At 61.4% G+C, this 20,833-nt stretch overlaps 1 protein-coding gene across 1 annotated transcript in view; it reads left to right on the top strand.

The window, feature by feature from the left end:
- The window catches only part of CAPN15 (calpain 15), a 41,973-nt gene extending 32,483 nt beyond the window's left edge, over positions 1-9,490 (top strand). The window contains exons 3-12 of the mRNA XM_086472994.1: positions 1,552-1,760; positions 2,007-2,190; positions 4,993-5,216; positions 6,219-6,344; positions 7,053-7,205; positions 7,412-7,573; positions 7,892-8,121; positions 8,320-8,480; positions 8,804-8,982; positions 9,187-9,490. Of these exons, the coding sequence (XP_086329120.1) occupies positions 1,552-1,760; positions 2,007-2,190; positions 4,993-5,216; positions 6,219-6,344; positions 7,053-7,205; positions 7,412-7,573; positions 7,892-8,121; positions 8,320-8,480; positions 8,804-8,982; positions 9,187-9,364 (1,806 nt within the window). The 3' untranslated portion in view covers positions 9,365-9,490. The remainder of the gene's footprint in view (positions 1-1,551; positions 1,761-2,006; positions 2,191-4,992; positions 5,217-6,218; positions 6,345-7,052; positions 7,206-7,411; positions 7,574-7,891; positions 8,122-8,319; positions 8,481-8,803; positions 8,983-9,186) is intronic.
- Positions 9,491-20,833: the final 11,343 nt, after the last annotated feature.

Below are 20,833 nucleotides of genomic sequence, written 5' to 3' on the forward strand. Positions count from 1 at the left end.
AAAGACAACCCAGGACTCTTGGCTGTCCGTGCCATGCTCTGGCACCTCTGCCTGCAGAGCCTTTCTGTGTGCTGGGGCAGGCCCCGTCTCTGTTTCCCTTCTCCTCAGCCCATCAGGCAGTTCGCTACTGGCAGCAAGGCCATGCCGGGCAGGGCAGCAGCCTTCCCTGGCCCACGCGCTCCTGGGGAGGTGGCAGCAGAGAAGGTCACATCTCTGGTCTGTAACGGTGTGAAGAGGGTTGTTGGCAGAGCAGGAGGAGTGAAGGAGGTCCAGTGCCCAGATTTATCCCCTTGCAGGAGAAATAAGCAGGGCTTCTCGGCTGGCACCGTCTGTGAGCAGGCTCATTGCTGCCGGGGCATGACGAGTACCTGCTCCTCTCCCCCCTCCTCTGATGCTGCCCCTGCAGCTCTCATGCCTCTCTTTACCTCCATCTCCAGGGATATCGGTAGTGGTGGCTGCTTGTCAGCTGGCACGGAACAGATGCTCCCCTTGAGAAAGCCAGCCAGCCCTGGGACGTGTCCTTTTTGGCCCGCATTGGTATTTGAGCAGGGACATCTATTAGCTGAAAAGCACCCTTCTGCAAAGGAGAAGCTGGAAGTGCTAATTGAGGCACCACGTAGAAAGCATTCACGTAGGATTGCAACAAAAGAGGAAGGACAACTACTAGTTCGGTGTGCATAAAAGCCAATTTAGATCAGAGCTGGCTTTTCCTGAAAGAACTTAATTTCATTTAATTAATAATGACAAAGAAATCATGGTTCTTATTTCACCCTGTGTTAAACTTCCTGAAAAAGCTGCCCTTCTGCCCTTGGTGAAGTTCTGTGCTTCCATCCTGCCTCTATGGTGAATACCTGTGAGATTATCTGCCCTTCAGTCCATCCTATTTTATTTAATACACAGCAGCTATTGCAGGTGAGCTCAGACACGGGATACCCTCGCTCTGGAATTGCTTACCTGTTGTGGTTGGGCGGAATCCAATTGCGAAAGGTGCTCCTGACATCCTTCGTGCTGTGCCTTGCTGGGCTTGGCAGTCCCGTGCAACGCCCGTGTCCGCTCCGGAGCAGGGGCAGCTCAGCCCTTACCACAGGGCTTGGGTTGAGGAGTGTTCCCTTGCCAGGTGGCTCCTCGCAGGCTTGCTGCTCGTGTGCTTTGCCACTTAGAGAAGCAGCCAAGGTCCCCCATGGTCCAGCTTTTAGCACCAGCACAAAGTGTGAGACAGTCCCTGCCTGGGGAGGTTCCTGTGAAACAGAAAAAGGCAGATTTGAGTCGCAGCCTGGAGCTCGGGGCCCAGAGAGGTGAGCCAGCGCCTGGCAGGGCTGAAGGCTGGACCTGATGCGCAAATTGCATCTGTGCCGTTGCCAACAGGCGCCCGGTCCCAGACCCGCTCCCCGGCACAGCATCGGAAGGGGCTGCCTGGGCCAGGCAGGAGGGCTGGGGGCTCCCCTCTCACTCCTGGCAGTGCAGGGGGAGGGTTTCCAGGCCTGGAGGCCCCGGGGAGCTGTGTGCCTCGCAGCTGCACACTGATGCTCTCCTTGCCTTTCGCTCTCGCAGAACAAAGTCAATTTTGTAGATGACAGTTTCCACCCTGGGCCTAAGTCTGTGGGATTCCCGGAAGGTGACAGTGTGCAGCAGAGGGTGAAACAGTGGCTGCGACCTCATGAAATCAACTGTAGCATCTTCAAGGACCGGTCGGTGAAGTGGTCGGTGTTTCGGACACCCAGGCCCTCGGATATCCTGCAGGGACTGTTGGGAAACTGCTGGTAAGGGGGAGCGAGCTGGGCTGACACCCTCCTTCCCCTTCCTCCTTTCCTCTCCTTCACCCAGCTCCAGATGGGACCCACAGCCCTACTCAAGCCCATTTATACCCCCAGGCGCGTACCCCATCCTCTGCCTCACCCCTTACTGAGCAGCCACGGACCGCAGTCCCCTGCGCTGCATGGCTGGGCAGCTGCCTGCTGCCTGCCTGTGCCCCGCTGAGACTGTCCCATGTCCCGTCCTGCCGGCAGGTTCCTGAGCGCCCTGGCCGTGCTGGCCGAGCGGCCGGAGCTGGTGGAGAGGGTGATGATCACCAGGACGCTGTGCCCCGAGGGCGCCTACCAGGTGCGGCTGTGCAAGGACGGCACGTGGACCACGGTGCTGGTGGATGACATGCTGCCGTGCGACGAGTGCGGGTACCTCCTCTTCTCGCAGGTCAGCGGCCCTGGGGGCGAGAGGGATGCTGGGAGGGGATCGGCAGGGCTCCAGGGGCAGGAGGAGGCTTGTCCCCGGTTCTCCCAGGAGAGTACTGGTGGAGGCAGTGGGAAGAGGTACCTGCTGTGGTTCACGTGAGGCCCCTACTCTGTACTGTGTGGAGCACCTGCAACTCAGGACCCTGCTTTTTGCTGCGCCCTCAAGACAGCTAAACTCTTTGAGGCCATAATATAAACCTATTTAGGCCCCTTTTGGCATTTTCCAGGCTGCGATGGAGAAGTTTCATTTGCAGTTGCTTTTCCCTCGCTCCTCCCTGCACTGCAGCCACTTTGCTCACAGGGGAAGCCATCCTGACTCTTCCCAGCAAAAGGGCAGTATTTTAACCTGTGCATCTTGCACTGCGAGGGGCTGAGGGAAAGCGTTTCTTTCCTCTGCAGGGAGGTCTGGCAGCTTGGCTTTGCCAGGGAGGGACTGTGGAGAGGGAGGGGATCGCACGACAAATCAGCCTGTTTCGAGCCAGTGCCTGGTTGCTCTGAGCACACTCGGGTGGCATCTGCTAGGGTTAACAAAGCTCCCTCAGCCACTTTGGGATGTCACTGCGCGTTATGCCCTGCCCTGCCTGCCAGGCCCAGGGGCACTTGCTGGGATCATGTCCATGAAGGAGACTGAGAACGTCTTTATTGCAACTCGGGCAGCAAAATCTGCCAAACAAAACAAAGTGCCACTGTCAGGAGGAGACAGGGACCCAGGGCTGTGGGATTGGACTCTGGGGTTTGCAGAACAATCGTCTGTTTTAAAATACACACAGCCCCAAACCGCATCGTGTGTAGATGTCAGGACAGGGCTCTGGCTGGGGAAATGGGGCCTGAAGATAAGTATTTGGGGAACCTTAATGTCGGGACAGCTTGAGTGGGCCCAGTAGCCTGTGCCCTCTGCAGCGGGGAGGTGACCCAGTCCTGGGGCGACTGCTCATTGCGTCGGAGCATCAGTCCCGGCATGGCTGGTAGCGCTGGCTCCTGCGCCCGGCTTGCCCCTGGCTCTGGGCAGAGGGGCAGGAGTCCGGGCAGGGGCTTTGCACCGTGCAGGCACAGGTACGGCACTGCCAAGCCTGGGCTGCCTGGCTGCTTTCTCAGCAGGGGGGGTGACCTCCCCCGGGGACACCAAGTGGGGCAAAATGATTGTCAGGGCTGCTGGAGGCTGGTCCTGTTAAGGAGAATCTTTGGAGAGGGGAAGAAGAAGGAGCCTGTGTCTACATTTTGCCTCTCCATAGACAGAGAGGATCCACATGCATTTATTTTCAGCATAAGATTTACCTGACTTGATTTTTTTCTTTTCCATCCATCTTTCCTCTCTTACACATTTCACATCTGCTTTTTTTTTTTTAATTTTTTTTTTTTTAAGACTGAAGGTTTTCACATGGGCTGGGCTTGCCTTGCCTTTGTTTCCAGGGGCATCTGAATCGTGATGAGATTTTTCTGCCAAGCGTTCAGCTGCGTGAGCTGGATGTGGGGGCTAAAAAAGGAGAACCAGAGAGTTTTAAAAATAAAGGAAAATCAAGCTTTTATCTGAGCTCCCTGGCTGCGGCTCAGGCAGAAAGAAACAACATGGATTTTGTGGTGCAAGGGGCACAAAACCAGTGAAAAGCACTTGTAAGCGGGCTTTATCCATCAGAAAGAAATCATCACGGCCCTCCTTTCCTCTCCCAGCTCTTGGCTGCCACCTGCGAGTCGCACACAGTCACTGTGTACCCGTGCTTTTCCCCTGCTGCCTTCCAGGCACTGGGTACTGAACCCATTTGCTGGGGACGCAGAGGCCAGCAAACGGCTTCTTGCCTTCTGTCCTCCTACGTCTTCCTCTTCACGTCCTCGCTGCAGGCAGGGGCTGGAGCAGAGGTGTCTCCCTGCAGCCTCAACATGCCCAGGACGAGAGGCAAAGCGCGGCTGGTGCCTGCGCCCTGCGGCACGCCGAGGACCTGCAGTGGTGACTTGGACGCGGTGCGAAAGGCTGCGCCCTGAGCCCGCGTTGCCGCGGCCGACGGAGGCTTTGCAAACCTCTGGGTGCGTTGATGCAGCTTCTGCGTTTCTTTCCGAATCTTTCATCAGCCTCACGAGGCCAAGAGCCGCAGCCTGGCACCAGAGTGAGAGAGTTTCCCCCCTGCAGAACTTGCATCTTATAATTACATCTTGCCACCGTCCCTGGGCAGGAGTGGAGGACTTGGCCCATCTGCCTGGGAGTTTTTGGAGCTTGTCCTTGAAACGGTGTCTCTGTTCCCTGGGTGAAATCTAATCGGTCCCACGGCCATGTGTGCTCTAGGCAGCCTCCTCCACCAAAGGAGTGTTGGTTTTGGTTTGCAGCGGTGTGCGAGTGAAAGGCAGCTGTTCCAGATGTGCTCAACACCCTGTTGCATTATTGAAACCTTTGTAAATCCACGTTGAAGCAGAAGGAAGGGACTGTTGGCTTGCAAGGGGGACACCCACCCCTGCCAGCCTGACTGCCTGGGCACCTCAGGGTGCAGCTCTGTTGGCACCCAGGCCTCTTGGACGTTCACTCCAGGACATTTTCCCAAGGGGGGTTAAACTGCGCAAACACAACACTGAGCAGGCAGCGAATGGGGTCACCCTTGGCCTCACGCGAACCCGCTGGTGCCTTGGCCTCGCTGCTCCTGCCTCTCGGTCTCCTGTCGCAGCGCGAGGGCTGGCAGGGGGTGGGTGAGGGGGGCTTTGCCTTGGCCGCTTGTGCTGCCTTTGCTTTCCCACCCCCTGCCCAGGGTGGCCCGTGATGTGTTTCTCCCTCTTCCCGCAGGCCCAGAGGAAGCAGCTGTGGGTCGCCCTCATTGAGAAGGCGCTGGCCAAGCTTCATGGTTCGTACTTCGCCCTCCAGGCGGGGCGTGCTATTGAAGGCCTGGCTACACTAACGGGTGCCCCCTGCGAGAGCCTGATGCTGCAGGTCAGCTCCACTAACCCTCGCGAGGAGCCCATTGACACTGACCTCATCTGGGCCAAAATGCTGAGTTCTAAGGAGGCTGGGTAAGACGAGGCAGGATGTGGCAGGAGCACGGACATTCGGAGAGGGGGGTGAGGGAGGGGCCGCTCTTGTTTGTAGGGGCTCAGAGGAGAGGGGCTAGTGCATTACTAGGCTGGAGTCCACCACCCTTGGCACTCATCTGGAGCTCCCACTCTAAGCTCTAAGAAATTATTGCTCCTCCTTTAATTTTCTTAGGACATTAAAATCCTGGTGAACTTCCCCATGCATGTCTACTGCTGTCTTGCAGGAGTTTGGAAGTGGCTAGCACTGAGCCCACTTGCTTTGCTTTGAGGTTTTCTGTATTGTTGAGTGCTTGACCCTGCACGTGTCTCCCACCCGCACGTGGCATCTTTGCTGGCCATACCTGGGCACGACTACAGGCAGCCTGTAGGAGACTAAGCAAAAGCAAAGACCTCTTGCTCATCACTCCGGCAGGAGGAGCGGGAGGACAGTTAGGTTGGCTGAAGGCAGGGTTGCTCCTGCCAGCCTGCAGGACGAGGCCACATGGGCGGCTGATAGGTGCTGAGGCACACGGTTGTCCCCCCGAGCCTGGCTGGTGCAGACCTCCCGCCTCAAATAATCTGTCCTCACCCCTGCAGAAAGGGCCCGTACCGCTTGCCTTTCGGTGTGGCCCAGCCCTGCCAGCCAGCAAAGACAGGCAGGACCCCAAGGCCTGGCAGAACATGGGTGAGGTTTGGGCAAAGCCTTTGCTGTGTGTGGGCAGAGCTTTCAGCCCTGCAGGTGAGGGCACTGCTCAGAGAAGCTCACCACAGAGCCTGAGATCAAGTGTGTGCGTGAGCGGGTGGAGGGAGCTGACTGCTGCCCAGGCAGCGTGCTGGCCACTGGGGCTGGGGCGCTGCTCTGGGGAGGTTTATGGTGGTGTTGCAGAGAGGGAAGATCCAGGAGCCTCCGGGGGGGGGGAGTGTGTCCTGTGCAGTAGGGACGAGCTTCCCCCCCATACCAGGTCTGGCAGGACAACGAGGGTTTTGCTGTCCCCTGGGCAGGTTCCTCATGGGCGCATCCTGTGGCGGAGGCAACATGAAAGTGGACGACGTGGCCTACGAGAGTATGGGTCTGCGTCCACGGCACGCCTACTCCATCCTGGACGTGCGGGATGTCCAAGGCTTCAGGTGAGTTCGGGGTGGAGGCTGCCGTGGTACGTGCCAGCAGCCTGAGCAGAAACCCTGGGGACAGATAATTGAGTGCATGCTAGACAAGACCTTTGGGACTCTTCAGTGTCCCATCTTCATGGCCAGCAAGGGCTGTTTCTCCATCATAGGGTATCACTAAGTGCTGTTGTCACGTAAGCTGTCCTTGCCCGGCACTGGCTCCATGTCCAGGGCCGCTCTGCTCCAGGACGCCCCATGGTGCAGAATCGTTCACCTGGTTTCACAAGACACAGAGGATTGAGTTGAGCTCTTTCGACTCAATGAGGCAGTCAGGGCACCCTTCTCGCCTTTGGAGGGTGGGGGGATAGAAACAGGTCCTGCCTCTGACAGCCTGGGTGCTGCCTGAAGCCCCGTTTTCAGCCATGTCACACTCGGCAGTCTCTTCCCTGCCGAGCCCCTTCCCTGCAGTGCCTGGCTGGAGGCCCTTGGGGCAGGGGCAACTGCAGCAGGTCTAGAGCTGCAGGACGAGGGCATCTGGGGCCACGGTGGGGGTGACAAATTAGGTCTAGGATGCTGTGAGGGCTTCGAAAGGCAGGGGCAGAAGTGATGTGGTGCCCTCTGCAGGGGGGCTGCCTCGGTCCGCAGAGCTGGGAGAGCATCTTGGAGGTGATCTTCCTTGCACTCTTCTTCCTCCTGCGCCTCTGACACTGGTTTTTCTCTTTCCCCCAGGTTACTGCGGCTCCGAAACCCCTGGGGCCGCTTCTCCTGGAACGGCAGCTGGTCCGATGAGTGGCCGCACTGGCCGGCTCCCTTGCGTCATGACCTGATGCCCCACGGCAGCAGCGAGGGCGTCTTCTGGATGGAGTACAGCGATTTCATTAAGTACGGTAGTGCCCAGGAGGCCAGGCAGGGGACAGAAAACGGGGCACGGGGGTCAAGACAGGACTGGGCATCCCCAGTGCAGGGTGTGGGTGACCTGCTGGTACCTGCTGCTCCCAGCTGCCTGAGCTGCAGCGTGCTGGGGCGTGGCGGGCAGAGCAGTGTGCCCGCAGAGGACCCCGCCAGGGCTGAGCTCACCTTCCCCACAGGTACTTTGACTCTGTGGATATCTGCAAGCTCCATTCAGACTGGCACGAGGTGCGTGTGCAGGGCATGTTCCCCAACAAGGCCAACGGGCCGGTGACAGTGACATCGCTGACGGTGTTGGAGCGTGCTGCCCTGGAGTTCGCCCTCTTCCAGGAGGGCAGCAGGTGAGCTGGGCAGCGCACGGGCTGCAGGCAGGGACCTGGACCCGGGAGAAATCCCAAAGGCATCGCCCTCTCGCCCTGTGCCGTCCCACGGGGTCGGAGAGCTCGGGCATGGGCCACCATCACCTTTTCTCCAATTCTCAGGGTCTGCTCGTGTTTTAGCCGAAACCCAAGCCCCGAGTGCATGCTGGCTCCTGGAGCTGGATGCTTGGGGCAGCAGGAGGACTTTTCCTCTGGATCTGCCGTCCTGCCCGTGGCCTCCACATGCTGTGCGAGGCGGCACTCAGGTGACATGTCGCCCTTCTTCCCCTCCTGGCGCAGGCGGTCGGACACAGTGGACAGCCACTTGCTGGATCTGTGCATCATGGTTTTCCGGGCCACCTTCACCAGCGGGAACAAGCTGAGCCTGGGCCGGCTGATGGCTCACAGCAAACGAGCTGTCAAGAAGTTTGTCAACTGCGATGTCATGCTGGAGCCGGGCGAGTACGCCGTGGTGTGCTGTGCCTTCAACCACTGGAGCACCGCCCCGGCAGGCCCCTCCACAACCCAGGGTAAGGGGCTGGGCTGCCCTCCCAGCGGAGACTTTGGGGGAGGCAGAGGTGGCAAAGCCCTTGATCTTCACCGTGGGGACCTTGCTCTGGGGGTGGAGGTTGCCTGCACGTGCAGCATCCCAGCAGCACCCTGCTCCCGGGGGCTGTGGGCTCAGTGACAGTCTCGCTGATCCCCACTTTGTCTGTGTGTCTCTGCAGCTGCCAGTCCCACCAGCAGCCGACCAGCTGCCGATTATTCCAGCTATATCCTGGCCATCTACAGCTCCCGCCTGGTGATGGTGGAGCAGGTGGAGGCACAGCCCACCACGCTGGCGGATGCCATCATCCTGCTGACGGAGAACAAGGGCGAGCGCCATGAGGTGAGTGTGGATGGCACAGGGCAGGGGCTGGCTTCGCTGTGGCTGTGGTGGGGAGAGGGTGATGCTGCCAGCGGGAGCCTGGACCCTGCGTCTGCTGTGTCCTCAGTCTGGCAGGAGTTGGGCAGGGCTGTGCCACCTCTGGCTGCCACCTAGTCCCCTCCTATCCCCTGGCTGCCCACCCCTTTTGCTCCCTGGGGCAGCATGGGGTACCCCAGCCGATGGGCAGCCCTTGGCTGGAGAGGGAAGGTGCTGGCCCAGGGGCTGAGATTTGGAGGCAGGGGTGCCCGGAGGCTTCATACCCCTGACTCTGCTGTTTGCCCCAGGGCCGCGAGGGGATGACCTGCTACTACTTGACACACGGCTGGGCAGGGCTTATTGTGGTGGTGGAGAACCGGCACCCCAAGTCCTACCTGCACGTCCAGTGCGACTGCACCGACAGCTTCAACGTCGTCTCCACGCGCGGCAGCCTCAAAACGCAGGACAGCGTCCCCCCCCTGCACAGGTCCGGGGTAGGCAGGGGCGGGTCGGTGGCAGGGCTGCCCGGCGAGGGCAGGCAGGTGCTGGCAGGGGGCTCAGAGCAAGGCAGAGCCTGGGGCTGGCAGGAGGGAGCTGTGGGCAGAGGGTGGGCACTGGGGTAAGGGGCAGGGGATGGGATTGCCGGGGCAGAGGCAGCTGCCTGGCCCTGAGCCCGTCGCTCTCTTCGCAGGCAGGTGTTGGTGATCCTCTCCCAGCTGGAGGGTAACGCCGGCTTCTCCATCACCCACCGCCTGGCGCACCGCAAAGCCACCCAGGCCTTCCTCAATGACTGGATGTCGACCAAGGGCACCCACAACCCGCTGCTCACGCCCGAGGTCGCCGGCCTCCACGGTCCCCGGCCCCTATGACGAAGCGCCTCCCCTTCCCCGCTCCGCTCCCCCCTTATTTTCACTGAGCCTCTGGCCTGGGGTCACCCCCCGAGCTGTCAGCGCTGAGCCGTGGGGCAGAGCCGGAGCATCCACCCAGCACTTTGCCCTGCGCCGTGGGGCCGGGGCGAGCTCTCAGGGCCAGGACCAGCTCTGCCCGCTGTCCCCTGCCCTGGCACCGCCGGCACCCCACGCACTTTATGAGGAGTGGCTGGGGGGCGCGGGGCCATCTCAGGATCCCACCTGCCCCGTACCCGCGCTGGGGCCCGGTGCCCTCCACCTGCCCCGGGCATGCAGTGAGGGGCTGCGGGAGAGGGGGGGGCTGGAGGCTGCTGTCAAGGCCCTTCCCAGGCACCACGCTCAGGACTCTGCCCCCTCCTGTGGTGCCAGGGCCCTGGCACTGCAAAAAAAAAAAAGAGAATATACCTCTGACGTCTGTCCGTCTGTGTGACCCCCCGTCTGTCCCCAGGCTCTTCCCGCTGTCTTGTGCCCCCCATCATCTGCTGCCAGGACCAACGTTGCACCGAGGTACCGTAGCTGGGCCGGGGGGATGCCAGGGTCACCCTGCCGCGGTGCCACCCGTGTTGGCTGCTCATGGCGAGGATCTGCTGCAGTGCCTGGACCCCCTCGCCTGTGCCCGGTGCTGGGGCTGGGGAGGAGAGAGCATGGGGTTGTTTTGGAAAGGTGCCCCTGAGGAGTTTTCACCGCCCCTCGGGGTGAAAGGCAGAGGTGCCCTCCTCCAGCGCTGCTCCAGGACGGGGAGCAGGGCCAGGGGGTGATGCTTGGGGGCGGGGGCTGCTGCAGCAGGGACCCCCCTCAACTCATCACACAAGTGTTACTATGCAAAGGCGGCCGCTGAAAGCAGTGCCTGGAGAGAAGCCATGCGTCCTGAGCTGGGCTCAGCCCCCCCGGGCACTGCCCTGCGGAGGCGAGGGGTGAAGGGCAGCAGGTACAGACCCGAGCTTTTGGGGAGCGGTTCCCGTGGCTTTACCACGTTGCCAGGTGCCAGGGGTGGGGGTGCTGTGATTTTGGGGTGGGGGAAGCAGAGAAGCCCCATCCTTCAGGGGCCAAGTCCCGTGGAAGGCCATGAGCACAAGGCGAAGGCTTGCGAGAGCCTCGGGGTGCTGCTGGCCCCGGGAGGTGCTCCATGGCGGGGGCTGACCCGCACGGTTTCAGGGCATCATGGCTCTCCGGCTTGGCACAGGCTTCTGTGTGTGTGTACGTGTGTGTGTGTGTGTTTTGGGGGTCCCCCGCTGTCACCCTCTCCTTCCCAAGCTCTGTGGACCTGCAGCTCAAGGGGGGGGCGGGGGGGAGATGCTGGGCCCTGTCCTGGCAGGGCCCATGCTGGGGGACAGCCTGCGCCCCAAACCCTGCACCAGCAGCTGGGCTGGGCTGGGGGCTGTGCAGGGTGTGGGGTTTGCCCAGCATGTCCCTCTGTCTCCCCCCAGGGAGCAGGGGGGTAGGCAGGGGGTGTGACCTGCCCTGGCACTTTCCCGGCCCCCCTGGCTGGGGTTGCTGAGCCAAGCTCTCTCTGTATTTTTGTTCGTTGTTCTGTTTTCTCTCTTCCGCACTCCTTTCTTCTCGGGATGATTTGTCCTTCACTTTTTTCCCTCTCTCTCTTTCTGTCTTTCTGAGCTGTGAATATTTTTAACCCTGTAAATACTGTCCAACTCTTCAGAAACATAGGATATTTTATCAATTGTAAATCAGATCTGTAATCCCTGTATGATACGAATTATCCATGGGTGGTTTTCAAACTCAGGTTCTGATGGACCAAATAAAGTTTTGTTTTTTACTGAAGCTCCCGGGTCTCGCTGGGCTCGGCTGCGGGTGCCGCAGCGGGAGGGACGGCAGGGCAGGGCTGTGAGATTGTGGGGGCCAAGCAAGAGTCTTGAAGCCGGTTCTGTGGAGCAGGGGGGCATCCGTCGGTGCCCTGAAAGCAGAGCTGAGCCCCCCCCCCAAAAACTCCTGAATTGGAGTTTCAGGGTTCTTTAGCCGCGGTGCGGGGCGGGCAGGGCCGCGCAGGGGAGCAGAGAGGGGCGACAATAAAGCGGAACCCAGAAATGCCCCTTAACGGAGCGGCAGCTGCCCCCTCCCGGGCCGGCAGGGCTGCGCCATGGCCGGGAGAGGGCGCACGCTGCCCGCACGCTGCCCGCACGCTGCCCGCACGCTGCCCGCACGCTGCCCGGCCGGGGAGCGGCTCCAGCTCCCGGGAGGGGCCGGAGCTCGGCTGGGGGCTGGGTGCCGGGAGCTGGGTGCTGGGTGCTGGGTGGTGAGTGCTGGGTGTCGGGTGCCGGGAGCTGGGTGCTGGGTGCCAAGTGCTCGGTGCTGAGTGCTGGGTGCTGAGTGCCGGGTGTCGGGTGCTGGGTGCCGGGTGCTGAGTGCTGGGTGCCGGGTGCCATGTGCTGAGTGCTGGGTGCCGAGTGCCGAGTGCCGAGTGCTGGCTGCTGAATGCTGGGTGCCGGGTGCCATGTGCTGGGTGCTGGATGCCGGGTGCTGGGTGCCGAGGCCGGCGTGGGGCTCCAGCTCCCGGTAGGCTCGAGCACCCTCCGGCGGGCTGGGCACCTCCTGCCTCAGTTTCCCCATTCGCGTCACGAGGGGCTCCGGGCTGGCCAAGGGCTGCGATGGTGCCAGAGCCGTGCCCGGTGCGTCACCTGCGCCATGCCCAGGTTGGGGATGAAGGAGCAGCTTCTCCATCCTCACCACCACCCAGGGCAGCACCCACCCTCTCTCCTGCCTCCCCGCCGGGGCCGGGGGCAAGGCAGGCTGGCGCTGGGGAGAACTTTCCGGCTGAGCGGAGGCGGCCGGCTGCGCGCCAGCCCGCTCTCGCCCGGGGTGGCCACCTTGAGACCAGTAGGGAGAGACAGAAGGAGAGGATTTCGGTCTTTCTTACAGCAACTTGTAATAGATTTTTCCGGGCGAAACATCTTTGCATTCAGGAGGCCCTGTCACAAGCCATCAGCCTCAGCCGGGGAGAAACAGATGGAGAGTTAATTTTGGCGGGGAGGGCACTGCCACGCTCCCCTCCTCTCCGCTCATTCTGTTCAGGGAGAGGAGCCGTGTCGGCGGAGGCAGGATTTAACCCTCGCGGCCGCGCAGCCCCTTGCCTCGGCGGGCAGCCTGCCTGCGTGGGCCCTGCTGCCTCCTGCCCGCTCCCTGCCGGGGTTGCCGGTGGGGTTGTGGGGCTGAAGCTGCTGCCCCACGCGTGAACGGGGTCTCCCCGCCTCTGTGCTCCAAGGACACTCCGAGGCGACGGCCCTTGTGATGGTGGCTGCGTGGCCAGTCCAGGCGGGCAACCGTGTCCTGCCCTCCCCATGGGCCACGGCTCTCTGGGGCCATGTCCTGGCGAGCCTCGCTCCACCCAGCGTGCTGGGGGCGAATCCTGCCGTGCCGGGAGCTTGGTGAGGCAGTGCCTGGTGCATCCAGGGACACTCAGGCACCGGATGGGCTTGTGTGTGGAGGGGCCAGTGTCTCCCAGGAGCAGACATGTGGATGGCAGTGACGCTGCCCATGGCCCTGAGCCACCAGGACACTGCAGGGAGCCCTCAGGACGCCCCCAGGGTCACTGACTGGGCTGAGAGCAGCGGTGAGGCCATGGAAGGGCTGGAGGTGAAAGCAAATTGTGATTGTGCATGATTCACCAGGGCTGAGCCAGCATTAACTGCCTTATAATGACCTGTGATTGGGTGTCCAAAGATAAAATCGTATTTGACGCCTCAGCTTCAGAGTAGAGTGTTGCTCCGTCGGTAAATTGGTCATCCCTTGACTTCGTTGTGTCTTAAGCCTGAGGTCTGAAAGGGGAGGTGGGGACAGGCCGTGAAAGCGGTGGCTCAGAAGGGAAGGACAGACAGAAGGAGGGACAGCAGGACAGGGAGTGGGGAGATGGAGGAAGAGTCCTGTTGTACCGATGCGTATGGACAGCAGAGAGGCTGGAGTGTGTGTGTGACAACGAAGGCAGCAAGCAGGCAAGGGCTGGCCTGCTGGGCCCTGGCATGGCTGTAAGATCCCACTGAAGGGGCTGTGGCTACAAAAAGCCAAGTGACGGCACAAGCCACCCCAGGGATGCTTGGCGGGACAGGCTGCCGTGGGCACGTGAGCCCACCATGCTGCTCCTGCTGCCCATCGCCCTGGTCCCCTCTGCGCACAGGGCTGTGGCTGCTCCTCCTTGGGTGACCGTGAAGATGCTAGGGCAGGCGAAGGCATTGAGTGGCCCATCGGCACGGTCACCACCTTGACCCCACCGAGCCCAGGGGTGTCTCCCAGGGCTGGAGTTGGAAATGTGGGTCCTTGCTGGGGGATCCAGGCGGGCGCTGGCCGCTCGTCAGGCCCTGGCACCGGCACCGCCAGGGCCCCGCAGCCGTGCTGGGGCTGCACGGGGAGGGGGCACGTTGAGGAGCGAGGGCTCGAGCGCTCTCCGTGATTCACTCTGACTATAATGGGAGCTGCTGGTGAATATTTTATGGCTCCCACAGGGCAGATAGAACATATTGTGCATTTTACGCCACAAATCTCCGCCTAGAGACAGAGAGAGGCTTAAAAAAAAAAAAAGAGTAGCACCAGCGCTGCGCCGGGCTGGAGAGGGGCAGAGTGGCAGCACCGGTGCCAGGGTGAGGTTTGCAAGGGCATCGCTGCCCACCCGTGCCACCTTCCCCAGGGTGCGCTCATGGGTGCCCTAAGCCCAGCATCATCCCGGGCAAGGAGGATGCTTCGCCGCCGCAGGAGCCGGCCGCTGCCGAAGCGCTCTGCGGTGGCTGCGGCTGCCAGGCTGGCTGCCCCGGGCCAGGCCTGCCCGCTCTGCGGCTCTGCGGCGCGGGCAAAGTGCTTTGCCCGGGGCTGAGCGCTGCAGGAGGGGGCCCTGCCTGCGCCACCGCTGCCTGCGCCGGGGTCTGCCTTCCCCCTTCGTCAATAATGCAATCCCTGCCCCGGACCACCCGCCGGCACTGCCCGCAATAATGGATCGGGGATGTGAGCAACCGCCCTGGTTCAGCCAAGCAGGAGGCTCTGCATACACCACCGCCCCAGGCCCCCCTCCTCATCCTCGGCTGAGTCTGTTGCTCTGCCAGGAGCTGGCGAGCGATGGAGGAGCGTCCACCTTCACACGCGGCAGCCGCTGCCCAATTTGCAGACACCAGGATGGGGGTTTGGGGCGTGGGGTGGGGGGGGCTGCCTGCAAGAAAACCCCATGCCCACCCTGGCACCCCAGGAGGGAGCGGGTGCTGCTGGGGCCAGGGCTCCCAGCCAGTCCCCCCGAGCAAGGACACACAGTCTGGCCGTCACCATGTGCCGGGACGGTGGCTCAGGCTGGGATTCCCAGCACAGGCGAGCTCTGGGTGCCGGGGTGCTCATCCCACTCCCCTCAAGCATGCCCTCCTCAGTAGGCAGGCAGGGAGCCATTAGAGAGTTTGCCGGCAGCTGCCTGCACCGGCTTGGGCTGGGCTGGAGCTGGGGGAGGCAGCATGGAGCCCGGCAGCGAGGAGGAGGAGGAAGAAGATGTAAGCACAGGAACCACTGGGTCAGGGCCAGCTCATGGGTGCCATTGTGGGTCCTGAGCAGCCTTTTGCCCCCCACTCCATCCCAGAGACCACCCAGCAGGGTGAGGACCTGATGCTTGGAAACAGTTGGACCTTCAGACAGGGGTGAACACCTCTGAGGTCCGGGTCAGCCCTGGGCATCCCCCCCCCCCCCACTGCCCTGGGGGCAGCCCCCCAACATGGCCATAGAGGCAGCAGGGGGTGACATGCAGCCCCCAGAGAGGGCCAGCCTGGGTCTCCACTGCATCACAGACCACCCCCCACCCCCATGTCCCCAGCTCTGCCCTGTCCCCATCACCGACAGGTGAGCAGAGCCTTCCGACATCTCCCCACACCCTGAATGGGGGAACAGCAGAGCTGCACCCTGGGCTGGGGGGCTATGTGGAGCTGCTGTGGGGGGGTCTCACCTGGGGGTCATGGTGACACGTGGCTGGGTGGCTTCACAGCAGGGCTGCAATGGCATGCCAGGGGGGGCTGTGCTGTCCCCCAGCCAGGTTTCCCCAGGGATGAGGCTCAGGCGGTGGCACAGGCACTGGACCATGAGCACGGGCAGGCCATGGAGAAGACTTGGCCGGGCTGAAAAAGGAAGCCCTAACCCAGAGCAGCTCCTCTCCTCCTCCTCCTGCCTGGCCTCTCCAGCCGAAGGCAGCTGGGTGAGGGGCTGCTGGGGTCCGGGGCCGGCTGGCACAGCTGGGGCTGCGGTGGCCGCTGCCGCCCGGGCTGTCACGGGCTGGGCTATCGAATCTGAAAGCAATTAAAGCCATCATCAGCGCTCGCTCGGGGCTGGCTCCAGGCTGCAGGGAACCTGCCACAACAGATCATGTGCTCGACGCTGCTGGCCCGAGGACCCGGCTCAGCCCCGTGCCTGCTCCCACCCGTGCCCCGACACGCACCCGTGCAGGGGAGGACGGGGCAGGACAGGGTGAGAGGCCACAGTGAGGGGCCACTACACATCCCCAGCAGGTAGCCACTCGCTTTCGGTGTGTCTCAGGTGGGGTCCTGCTGCCCAGGGGCTCGGCAGAGGGACTGGGCCACCAGCTTTGGCCACGGCCGCGCTCGCCATGTGCTTGTGACAAGGAGACGGCAGCGCTGGGCAGCAGGACGGGATGGCTCGCGGTGTTCCCACGGGTCCTGGGGAGGGCTCAGCACCCCGCTGCTCTCCCTTGGGGCACAGTGGGGCTGTGTTGGGCATGGCTGGCAGCTGCCTGCACTGGTGGCTTTTCCAGGCAGGGTGGCTGGAGCCCACGGCCCACGGCTCATCCCACGTGGGGACAGCCCCAGCAGGTCACACCCTGGGCTGGGGGGCAAGAAGGTGCAAACTCTGACTCAGGGAGCCGCTGGAAGCAGGGTGGGCGATGGATCGGTGCTGCGAAGGGTCCGTCCCCAGGGTGAGGAGGGGGCTGTCACCAAGCCCCTTCCACCCCGACAGCCCCTTTCCCACTGATGGGAAGCGGTGCTGAGACCTGCTGCTCCCCCACCCCACTTTGGTGAGGCCGTGGCCACCCGCCCCCAGTACCCCCGAGTCAGGGCCTGATCCGGCTGCTCCAGGAGCAGCTCCTGGGGCTAAAACCATCCCCACGCTCCCGCCGGGGCGCGTTGGGGCGGAGGGGTCCCCCCTCCTCGGGCACCGCATAGTTAAGCAGAAGTTTGCTGGTACGGAAGTTGCACATTGTCTTGAGGCACATTTTCTGTTTTTTCACTTGTGAAATATTTCTGTCAGAACCAGTTAATGTACAAATTAGCAGCGGTGGTCTCTCTTACGTCTTCTGACTCACTAATTTGACAGGGGGTGTTTCGGTGGCGGAGCTTGCTCTTGACAGGCAAACGGGAGGTCAGGGACCCGCAGGGGGAGGAGGCACCGAGCCGCGGCTTCCCGGGGGTCTTCTCCTTCCTAACCCACCCCACCGCTCCCGTCTAGTCATCCCCGGCTGGAGGAGTTGAGCTTGGCTCTGGATTTTTTTTTTTCCCCCAAATCAGCTTTTTCCCCAAAAAAGGCTCCTGTGCTAGGTAAGGAAATGGGAAGGGGGGGGGGGGGGGGGGCTACACTTTTGGGGTCCTGCAGGCAAACCCAAGGTGCACAGCAGGAGGGAGCCAGCATGAGGAGGGGACGTGGGCATGGAGAGGGCTCCCTGCACCACGGCCGCATCCTTCACCCTCCCTTAAGCCAGGTCACTCCCGGGACTCCATTTGCAAGATGACACCCCCTGCTCCTAAAAGCCCCCATCCTCCTTCTGCCATTGGAAAGAAACTAATTGATGCTGCCATTACCTGTGCACATCATCCGGGTTATCGATGAGCCAAGGGGTTGCACAGCCCCCTTCTATTTGTCTGTCTGCATAATTGGGATGTTAATCAGCAGGAGGGGGTGGGACATGCACCGCTACCGTGGGTTGGGGGGGCTGGAGGCACCGACTGGGCATCATGGCAGCAGAGTGGGAGCATCCAGGGCAAGCCGTGCCCAGGAGACATGGCTCCGGCGTTGAGCAATGCTCAGGACCATGTCATGCAATCTGTCCCCAGGGCGAGAGGCTTATGCGACAGATGGACCTTGCACCGTGCCCGGGAGGTCAGCGGCTCTTCGGGCTGTGGAGGGATGTGTGCTAAAAACCACCAGCCTCTGCTTGTGCCACCCTCCTCTGGTGTCCAAGGGTCAATAAGGACTGCAGCACGTTGGCCCAGGATGGAGCTGGGCAACAACGGGCAACTCCTGACCACGCTCCTGCTGGAGGAGGGGAAGGAGCTTAATGGCTGCTCTCCCCATCCATGGGCTCCTGGCCATGTGGCTGACAGAGGCTGGATATGAACCCAGGAGGATGACCACCGCTGTGGGAAGGGCAGCTCCAGAGCACACTCATGCAGCCCCGTGTTTTCCTCATTTTCCCTCTTTCTACTGATGTTTGCAGAGGGCTTTGTTGGGGGCTTGAGCTCTCACTGCTCATCAGGTTTACTCCTAAAGGATGCTGGTGTTGCACCCTGTGGCCAGCATCCACCCGTGTGTACCAGACCCCTGCAAAATCCTCCCTTTTTGGGTCAGACAGGGTGCCTGGGTGACCAGATCAGGTATTTCACATCAGGGCAGCACCCTGAAGAGTTTTTGAGCTGATGCATCCTGTAAAGGTCTCAAACCAGCCAGGCTGAGTGGTCCTTACCTCCCTCAAGATTCAACTCCATTTTCAGACATTCTGTTCCCAAACTGGAGCCCCAAGATGTTGCCCCGTAAGAATGAGACACCAGGGTCCTAAAGCAATAGTTGAGAAAACCGGTTTTGTATCATACTGTATAGAAACAGTGACTCAGTCCAGCCTCTTCCACAAGCCCCTTGGCAGCAGCATCAAGTCTGGAAAGGAATCAGGATCTCCTGATTCCCCTTTCAAAGTGGAAAATGGAAGTTTGCTTTCCAGGGATGAAGCTGTGCCCAACTGGCAGACACAACCAGTCTCTGGTTACGCTGGCCAGAGTGCTCAGGCAGCTGCTCACACGGCCCCACACCACGACACGTAGCAGCTCACAACCCTTGAAGAAACCTTGAAGTACCCTCTGTTTCCCCGCAGTGTGGCCAACTTCACCATGAACCTGCCCATGCCAGACGGCACAGCAGCCACCCCGACGCCTCTTTGGACCTTCACAGAGATATTGCATTTCTCCCCACACCTGAAAAGTCCCCACCAGCGGCAAGCTGGCTTGAAAACCACCATGCTTAAACCCAGGAAAGCTGCCTGCTACATCCACCATTTTTCTAGCCTGCTCTTGGCAAGAGTATCTGTACAGATGCATGGGAGAGAGCTCTGGATTAAGGCAGCAGCTTTCCCTCCCAGCCAGGTCCAGGCCTCCTTGGGGCCACCTGAGATGCCACATCACAGCAGGGTACCAGTGCAATGGAGAGACCCTGATGAATCGCTGCCCGGGGCACAGCGCAGTGGCTTGGGGAGGGCTCTGCGCAGAGCTTGTGGTGGCTTTTAGGGGCTGCAGGGGAGCTCGGGTGGGGAGCAACCCCCCTGCAGGAGGGCCTGGTGTAGCTGGAGAGCAGAGATGGCTCTGAGCTGATGAATACCCCAGGGCTTCAGGAGGGATCTCCCCAAACCCAGCCCTCTGCCAGGGTGGGTGTCCGGCTCCAGCCAGGGGTCCTCAGGTCCTCTGCACCCCAAGGTGCCCTTTTAACCACGGGGCTGCAGATGCATCCGCCATCCCACCCCAGGCACCCACCCCAGCACCACGCTGGCCACGTCCCACCAGCATCAGGGAGCAGGACGGTGGCTGGTTGCACCCCACGGAGATGCCGGCCGCCTTCCCCGGCGCATGGGGCTGCAGGAGCAGCGAATGTCGAGCACCAGCCTCGCCACTGCCTGGGAGGGAGCTGCTGGATGCAGAGGCGGCTGGGGCGCAGCAGCTCAGGCAGCACAAATCGACTGTGACAGCCCCAGAAAGGCTGAGCCCGGGGGTGCGGAAAAATACAAGTTAGTTTCCTTTTCCTTACCATATGCTCCCCTTCAGCTGTGGGCGGCACGGTAATTACTGCCATCCACCATGCTGGTCTGGCTTGTCACACAGGCTGCCGGCTGCTCGGCAGCGAGGGCTGAGCACAGCACCGGGGCCACAGGCAGAGCCTGCCCCAGCCCCACGCATGCTGGAGAGGGGGATTTGGGTTCCTGGTCCCCAAGTTTGGTCCTTCCCAGCACCAGGGGCATCAGCCTGAAGGCAGCAGAGGTTGGGAGCGAGCTGCAGACCCCTCTTCCCCTGGCAGCGTCTCCTCAGGACACATGCCACCTCGCTGTTCACTTTGGCACAGATGCCCCTGTGTCATAGCCAGGTGTGAACATCTCTGTCCCCCTTAGCAGGCTGCTGCCAGGGAGGTCCTGTGCTAGCTCCCATGCCTGGCTGCCAGGGGACTCTCTGGGGCCAGCTACTGCTTGGCCAGGCGAGGAGACAAACTCTGCAGAGTACTCTAAAGGTGAGAGAGGGGGTAGGCTTTGAGCGGGGGCTTGGACCAGAGCATCTCCGGGGGCCCTTCCAGTTCCAAGGGCACTGTGGCTCTGTAAGGACACAGACAGTGCCATGCAGGGAGGAGCACCATGTCCCCAGAAAACACGCAGTCACCTTGGCATGCACAAGGCACGAGCCAGGGCACCATTCTCCATGGCAGGAGCAGCACTGGGGGCTGGCAGGGGGGTAGCTCTGTGCCCCGACAGCTCCAGGACCACAGGGTTCATACGAAACAGGACTAAGCTCTGCTCCGTCCAACCTTACAGTCCCCTCCAAAACACAACAGTGACTCTGCAGGCCTCCCAGTGCCCCACCGGTGATGTCCCTGTAACAAGCACCTATGCTAGTGTCCTCCAGAACTGAACAGACCCGAAAGCCTGAGGCATCACTGTTCTTGTTACCTTCAGAGATGTCATGCTGGGGCAGGGACAGGGTTGTCTTAATCAGGCCAGTCCCCCTGTGCATGGGTCAAAGTGGATCTTCACTTCCCAGGTTATGCTGCCATGAACATAAGCTTCTTCTGTCCCTTCATTTAGGAAGAGAAGGGTGATCCCAACAGCCACGTTGCCTCAGTATCTTTCTATACCAGAGGCGAACCATGAGTCCAGTGTAGATGGCTGCCAGTGGCGAGGAGGTTGGTTTGTCACCAGAACAGCCCCTCTTCCCCCAGCCTCCACCAGCCAAGCCTCCTAGGTGCAAGGTGAGAAAAGAGGGCCTTGGCACACACTCTGCTTATTGCACTACTTGCTCCTCACCAGGGACCACGGGAGTGGGATGGGGACACGGTGTCATAAATTGGTGTAGTCCTTCCAGACTGTCACAGCAGCGTGTGTCCAGCCATGGGCTGTGCTCCCCATTGCCACAGCAGCTCCTCCTGTGGCTCCTCTGGTGCAAGCCAAGCCAACAGCTTCAGACAGTTTCAAAACCCATCCATCATGAA

This window comes from Leptosomus discolor, chromosome 14 (genome assembly GCF_034619465.1).
Source record: "Leptosomus discolor isolate bLepDis1 chromosome 14, bLepDis1.hap2, whole genome shotgun sequence".
Taxonomy (NCBI): Eukaryota; Metazoa; Chordata; class Aves; order Leptosomiformes; family Leptosomidae; genus Leptosomus; species Leptosomus discolor.